General features: G+C 38.5%; 1 protein-coding gene across 2 annotated transcripts; it reads right to left on the reverse strand.

Moving 5' to 3' along the window:
- Positions 1-948: 948 nt before the first annotated feature.
- On the reverse strand, positions 949-7,459 carry calca (calcitonin/calcitonin-related polypeptide, alpha). 2 transcript variants are annotated; one of them, XM_086106666.1, is made up of 5 exons: positions 7,309-7,455; positions 7,058-7,149; positions 6,851-6,982; positions 3,973-4,154; positions 949-2,110 (listed from the first exon to the last, which is right to left on the reverse strand). In XM_086106666.1, exons 1-4 carry the CDS (start codon positions 7,399-7,401, stop codon positions 3,992-3,994), a joined length of 480 nt encoding a protein of 159 aa, XP_085962792.1. In that variant the 5' UTR covers positions 7,402-7,455; the 3' UTR covers positions 949-2,110; positions 3,973-3,991. The 2 variants fall into 2 exon arrangements, with proteins under 2 accessions (XP_085962792.1, XP_085962793.1); XM_086106667.1 differs by lacking the exons at positions 949-2,110; positions 3,973-4,154 and adding an exon at positions 5,415-6,142 and having other exon boundaries at positions 7,309-7,459.
- Between the last annotated feature and the right edge of the window lie 484 nt (positions 7,460-7,943).

Genomic DNA, 7,943 nt, shown 5'->3' on the forward strand with positions numbered 1-7,943 from the left:
AACTACAGTCACACGTACATATAGGCATAGTATGTTAATTATATTAATTTAGGGGCGGGCAGTCCTTCCCCTTATGTAAAAATCAGAAACAAAGAAAGGTCAATGTAGTTCAATCTTGGCATTCTGACAAAGTACAGACCATATCTCGAGACAAGAGTTCCTCCTCTAGGGACCTTGACAGCCTTCAGGAACTTTCCCAAAGTGGGAGACGCAAAAGAAAACACTTGGAGGGCTGTTAATCACTCAAGGGGAGATAGGACCCAAGCTTCAAACTATATTCTTTGTTTTAAGTAGCGGATGTTCAGGACAGAGACCTAATAGTCAGGGTCGACCTGTCTATGATACAAAGTTTTAAGCTAAACATATAACATAGGTGATATCTTCAGGTGGTACTGTTTCTCCTTGTCCTTTACACTTTACCTTTGAAACTGTTATATGCTTTTTCTGACACACTGCTAAAATCGCAAGACTCAAAAAATGCTGCCCATTTCTGATTTTCAAAGTTCCTAATGTTGCTTGCAGGTGGTTGGTTAATTACTGACGAGGAAGCCGCCCCTTTCCTGTTAATCAAACAGCTGCGAAATGCATAATACTGTTCGGGGCATTTTAAAAAGGAAAAAAAAACGAGACCGCGATAAATTATTTCGAATTTTCCACCCTTAATGTGACCAATGGTCTGTACAACTCGATACAAAAAAATTGATCTGAGAGAGGAAGAAAAAAAAATGACATGAAGGTTGCACAAGTGTGCACATTCCTTTACGATTGTAAAGCAACCGAGAAACGGAGAAATTCTGTATATTTCCAGTTGGTGTGGCGTTTCCAGCTTTTATGTAATTAGTAAAGTGAGTTTTGTGTCAAGATCATAGAAGGCAAGGCAGGATTGCGCTCAAAAATGTGACTTTAATCTCAAGAGCACAAAAAGGCGAGTAATCGTGGCACATGGAGTCAAAAAACACAAAATAAAAAATGTTTAAATGCAACAGTCAAAGTTACAAACACTGGGATCATACTCAACATAACTTGACTTGACTTAGGAAACATGAGAACTGACAGCAAACACAAACAATGAATCAACAATGACTCAGAGGAGAAATGTTACTACATGCAAGCAAACTGACGAGACAACAAGAACTACATGGAATTGACACAAGCGGCTAAGAGAGCTGACCGGTAGACACAAAGGACTGGGTTGACGAGAACAGGCGGACACAAAAGCCTAATAAAAAAAAAAAAGGATACAGGGAATACACAAAACTACATCCACTCAAAACCAAATGGACAAAAACACAAATCTTGACAGGTTGATTTTCAAGATTAAGAGATTAAGAGAATTTAAACGAGCATGTGGAACATCATTGTAACACTGCTTAACAAGTTATAATAATCACGTGTTGTCTATCATTGACTGGTTTGTTTTAAGCACTGCAATGTAAATTAGGCACATTGTATCAGTCTGACGTATCACCAGTTTTCAAGAACTAGTTTGCCACTGGCACATGCTTAAAATATTTGATCGTATTGTTTTATACAGTATCACTATGAAGCTTCTTTATTGTTGTGCCAATGCATTATCCAACAAAAGAAAATGGAATGTAACATGTTACAAGACTTTAGCCACATGTCCCTTGTGGTTTACTGCTCCTCCACACACACATACACACATGCACACAAAACAATAAGCCTTAAATGCCTCGTGTAGCTAAAATACAATTTATTACTGCTTTCAACTCACAACTGTTACAGGGATTATATTACATGCAGTCATAAACACAGGTTTTACCATAGCATTCGCAGTGTGCACTATGATTAAATATGATGGCCTTGAATTATCTGAAAGTACCAGACAGCCACAGTACAGTTGAAGGTTTCATGGTAAACTTGAAGTATGACACACAATACCACTTACACGGGGTTAGGAGAGCATTTACAAGCAGCTACAGGACAAACAGTCCGTCCACCGTCTTTAATACTCATTCTGAACATATTTGCCAATATAATTTACATATGCGTTTCACGAAAGGCTAAGAATGAACAGCAGCAATGGTCTGAGAACAGGAAACATCATTCCATGTGTGATGAGGAGGCACGATGACGCAGCGCTTCAATTCTAGAAAAGCAAAGAGAAAAAAAATCATAAAAACATGACTCTCTGCCCTTGTTTGATAGCTTGGCTTTTATAGAATTGGTGTCAGGAAAGAGCACACTGAAAAGCACTCATATACATGTACACTACTGAAATGCCCACGACTGAAAAGTATATTTCAGGGTATTGTATGTGCCTATTTTGTGTGATGAGTGAAAGGATTTCAGTTGTGTGAAAGCCCAGCCCCTGTGTGTTTTAGTAGTGGGTTTGTGAGCATTTCAGTGGTGGCTTTTATAGTTTTGGGGCCAGGAAAGAACACACAAACATATGAGGGACAGTCAGGAAAAAAATTCAGGTTTACCTCACAAATATTACTGAAATGCTTCCATACACAATATTGAAATACTGTCTCATATACTACTGAAAAGCTCTCATGTCTATGTACCCTACTGAAATACCCTCACACTCACTCCTGAAATGCTCTCTCACATGATTGAAATGGACACTACTGAAAAGTATATTTCGGTGTTCTGTATGTGCCCATTTTGTATGATGAGTGAAAGGATTTCAGTTGTGTGAAAGTCCAGCACATGTGTGCTTTCGTGGTGTGTTTGTGATCATTTCAGTAATGTGTATAAGCAAAAACAAGTGTGCATGAGAGCCTTTCAGTTGTGCGCGGATTACGTGGGATAGGAGAAGTGAACTAATCTCTTTTCGTCAATGGACGCTACAGCTTTGTTGTTTGCTTTCAAAACTTAGTTTGTAGCAGACGTGTGCACATTTTTCAGCATGACGACTCTGATCCACTGGTGAAAGGACACTTTGATCCTCTCCTTTTCATCTATAACTGCTTCAGACAACAAAGTGTATGCAGAATAGTGGTGAAGATTGCACTACTGTTTGTGTCCTATGTGTTGTGTTGTGTTATTTTTGTTATTTTGACTTCAAAATGGCGCCGCGAGAGTGGCTGCCTTTCCAGCAGCTCCTATATTTTGTTGTTCTACTTCTTCCTTTCATAACTGTGCTGCTGTGAATTGGGAATTTCTCCATTGCGAGACTAATAAAGGTTTTCTTATCTTATCTTATCTAATGAGAGCATTTTAGTTGCGACCATGAGAGGAAAAAAATCCGTGGTATGGGTGAGGGCATTTTAGTGATGTGCGTGCGTGAGTGTTTCATTTGTGTGTGAATGAAAAAAATTCTGTAGTGTGTGAGTGTTTCAGACGTGAACATGAGGGGAAATTTTTGAGGTAAAATGTGTAGTGTGTGAAAACATTTCAGTTGTGCATGAAAGCTTTTCAGTAGTGTGTATCAGAGCGATTCACTGGGTTGGGTTTAAAAGTGTGTTCAGTAGTGCGCCTGAGAGTGTTGTGTACATGAGCAAACAAATCAGGATGTGGGAGAGCCTTTCAGTCATGCATGTGACAGTTTTCAGTTGGCTGTGTGAATGGAAAACATCAGTAGTATGTCATAACATTTCATTAGTGTGCATGATACCAATTAGGGAGTGTATAAGAGCTAAATACATCAAGTGTGCTCAAGAGCAGAGCGTGAGAGGAAAAAAAATTGCATTGTGTAAAAACCTTTCGGTAGTGTGAAGTTTCTCAGTTGTGTTCGTAAGAGTATTTCAGTTACATGCTTCAACAAAAAATTAGTAGCGCATGAGTTTCTCAGTTGGTATCATGAATCTTTTAGCAGTGTGAACATTTCAGAAATTTGGAGTAGTGTGGAAAAAATATCTGTAGCGTGTGAAAGCATTTTAGTACTGTTATGAGGGCATTTCAGGAGTGTGTGAGAGGTAATCCTGGACGGCCTCTCATAAAAACATTTGTTGTTCATTTGCTGCAGTGCAGAACTGCATCAAAGATCCCATCGGGCAGTCCTACCATGTTGAGGCCCGTGCGCTCACTCAGGGCTGCGTCGCCTCCGTTTGCCGAAAGCTTGCGCCCCCACGCTGGTGGGCACAAAGTTGCGGTGGCCCAACCCCCCGGAACGACTCAAAAAGTCAGCCAAGCGGTGGGTGACGCAGGTGGCGGTGTTGCAAGCCCTCTTCTGTGCTGTCGTGTTGCTTGGAAGACATTTCATAATATTCAAGATTAGAAATGATTTCAGCACCATCCACAACAGCTCATCACAATTATTTGTTAGGATTCAAACAAATTGCATGGGGGAGTAAGTACACTGTTCTATGCCTGCCGTTTTCATACACATCATGTTGTTGTTGAGTTTTGTAATTGTTAACCTGTTATTTTATTTTCTTATTAAATACACTAAGGAGTGGCACCCAAATTTCGATGTATGTAATACAGAGACAATAAAGGTGATTCTGATTCTGATTCTGATTCTGACACAGATGAGATCCAATACAAGAGCTCGATCAAAAAGTCTACAGTTACAAAGATTATAATGCTCATTTGTGAGAATGTACTTAATATATTTGCCATTGTAAAATGGAATTCTATATTCAGGTTTCTCCTGGAAAGTTTATTTTTCCTGCTAAATTGGTTATGTTAGGACATATTACCCAATTAAAATGGCTATATAATTTTTCTATGCATTAAGTTACGACAAGCGTATATTGTATGTGATCAGAGCTGTATTTAATATTTGTGGTCGGAGTTTTTTTTAATTGAAAATTTGGTAAATTGCTCAATAAAAAAGGCAGTAGAAGTGTATTTTTTAGAATTGGATCTCATCACATTGTGGTGGTTCCCATGGTTTCATATTGTTGATACTAATAAGCAAGTTACGTTGATGTCTTGAGATACAAGCGACTCCAAGTACAAGTTTTTGGAGACATGACTTTCATTCCACCAATTCTTTGCTTTTACTTAAGAGTGCAAACAACAGTTCTGCAAATAGTGAACAGTTCCTCAAAAATGAGGCTTCAAGCTGTGACTCCCGGTTGAAGTTCACTGTCAAACTAAACATAAAACAAAGAGAATTGCATGTTGTGAATTAACAGTAAAACAACAAAACCACGTTGCCTTAAGAATGGCCGGCTATGCTTAATGCTAATATATAATGAAAATACAATTGGGATGCAAACAGTCAGCATAGATAAAGGTGGTTTTAGAACCCTTTAAGCCAGGTAAGTCAAACACATTTTTGTCACGGGCCACATCGCAGTTATGGTTCCCCTCAGAGGGCCATTATGACTGTGACTGAAATGAAAATGTACGACTGCCTTATATTATCACATATCTACAACAAATTGATGGATTTTAAAAATTAGAAGTGATTAAATACTTGTGTGTTCAGCTATTTCTCAATTTGCTTTAAAGCGGAGGATTGCTAACAAAAAATATTTGTAATATCTAATATTTCAGTGTTGTTAAAAGTGAAGACAATTGCATGAAACACAAAGTCGATCCACATAATTTGTCCTCACAGGCCACATGAAATGCTGTTGTGGGCCAGATCTGGGCCACTAGGCCTTCAGTTTGACACCGGTGCTTTAATCAATGGGTATTTGAACACATGTTGGAGCAGCACATGTCGATGAAAAATGTAACAATACTCAGGGGCACATATTCTTTATCCTCCTCTTAAATCGAAATGTTTTATCACATATCTCAAAGCACCATTGTATATTAAGAAAAAAAATGAAATCTTAAAGTAACAATAATAATAAAAAATAATCATTTTTATCATGTTGAAACTGTTGTTACATTTTATTGTTGTCATCGGAAGTCATGTAACATATTCACCAACTGCTGAACGATCGAACAAAAAACAATGCTTATTGTCTCATTACTCTTTGTAGTGTAGAACTCAAGCTCTCAACAATGACAAATGAAATGTAGGACATTCCTCTGAAGATAGTCAAGTGCATTAACAGACGGATGAACAAGAAAGGCAACGGAGGAAGAGAGAGGCCCAATCGGAATATTTCAATTGTATTCAAATTGCTCAGCTAGACTTCTCTTCTTTCCAGGTGTCCCTGGTCCCACATCAGTGCTGGGATAGGTTTGGAGTTTGTGAATATCCTGGGACAGTTTGCCCAACACGCAAGTGCTTAGGCCGGTGCAGCGCTTTGACATGGACCTATCTGGGCTGGTAGAGACACACACATGCAGAGACAGCTCACAGTGACAATGGCCTGTTGCAGGTATAAATTTGAATATGGCGCAAGCTCCAAGACAAATATGCTTTTAAAGTCAAAGTGGAATAAAACACAACATCATGTGTGGTGTCATGCAGGACTAGCAGTGTTGTGATCACTCGTGTGATAAAAGAACATGATGAAAAATATTGTTTGGAATGGACAACAACCTGCAAGGTAACAAACCATAAAACACATACTGTTACACTTCGGAGACTCCACTGCACTAACATGCACTAGTTGGCTTAACATGACATGCATTCACTGACAAATGGAAATGATGATGTCATGCATGATCACATTCACGATCATACTCAATACAGGTACTGCAATTTTCCCCAACACAATTTAAGACTAGGGTCCAACCAGCGTTGATTTTTTTTTCAAATTGATGCCGATTTCGATGTTTGGCTGAATAAAATTCCCTTACACACATATATACAGTATGCACCCATAGATTTGTAAAAAAAAAAAAAAAAAAAAAAAAAGAAAATGTGTGTGTGTATGCGTGTGTGTGTATAAATGATCATTCATACATAAGAAATAGATAGATAGATAGATAGATAGATAGATAGATAGATAGATAGATAGATAGATAGATAGATATACTGTATATATATAAAATCTTTCTTATATATGAATGATCATTTAGCCGTTACCTGTTTCCATCAGCTGTTTGGCGCTCTTGCTCCTCTGAAGCGAGCTGCATGAACTCTTTAATGGCTCTTAGTAATTTCTGAATATCATCATTCGATAGAGTGACTCCATCAGCATTGGGGTCTTCACGACCTCTGAAATACATTCACAGTAAGATAGTTTGTATTTGCTAGAATATATGCAGTCACTTTTGTGTCATTTTTTTTAACCTGGATGGAGCTGCCTGAGTGATGTACATCTGACAAAAGATCAGCACACAAGCAAACAGAAGAGTCCCGAACTTGAGTGTAATCATGATTGCCTGTGAATAAAATAGGAGGTCCAAGAAATTTTTAAGTTACTTTGAACTACGCTTTACAAAAATAACATCCACCCAACACAACCGACTCTTCAAAATAGAGCTACTGCGCAATTTCATCACAGTGCTTGACCAACGATAAATGGATCCGTATCTACTTACCATAAAGTGATACAGGATTGGCGAATGATGATAGAAGTGTCGGCTCAGTTGAGGATGTGATGCTCGCTCCCACAGAACCCAGCTTTTATGCATGTTCCCGTGGGTTCTGTGATCACTTGATCGTGGTCCACTGGCAGCCAATCATGTCCTGGCGAACCTGTAAAAAAAAAAGAAAAACGCAGAAGCAGATGACATCAGTTCATATGTGGCTATGAAATTTCTCAAGTTAGAAATTATGCCACGGACTGCAATGGTTGTCAAGATTTGTATGTTTCCTTAAGGTTAAGAGTTATGCAGCAGGTGGGCCCATCTTCAGCACCTACTTTGATTTAATTAAAAGAAGACTCTGCCCTTCAGCATTAAAGCAACATGATAACGTAATGGTCTCTTAAAATCATGCTGATTTACTTGCATATTTTTCATTGCCATGAATAACTTGGATCACCTGCTTTAGTGGGCTCTCATACCAGCCAGAACAGTAATGTCAGCGCTCACATCTCAACTATCATTATGCCATGAGCAGTGGAAAAACTTAGAAGCTTAAAAAACTTAAAGCAAAGAGAATTGTGGGAATAGTGTAAATCTTGAAACACCGAAACAATGCTGTGAACTGTCTGTGCACCACCACATTTGCA

Source organism: Hippocampus guttulatus, chromosome 3, assembly GCF_054856545.1.
Source record: "Hippocampus guttulatus isolate MCC_2025c chromosome 3, RoL_Hgut_1.0, whole genome shotgun sequence".
Lineage (NCBI taxonomy): Eukaryota > Metazoa > Chordata > Actinopteri > Syngnathiformes > Syngnathidae > Hippocampus > Hippocampus guttulatus.

Bases quoted from the DNA above. Each gene is read 5' to 3' on its own strand.
- calca (XM_086106666.1), bottom strand. From the start codon at position 7,401: ATGCATAAAAGCTGGGTTCTGTGGGAGCGAGCATCACATCCTCAACTG. The intron at 6,983-7,057 runs GTTAAAAAAAAT...AATGTATTTCAG, and splicing joins ACTCAGGCAGCTCCATCCAG to AGGTCGTGAAGACCCCAATG. The intron at 4,155-6,850 runs GTAACGGCTAAA...ATGTCTTCCAAG, and splicing joins CAAACAGCTGATGGAAACAG to CAACACGACAGCACAGAAGA.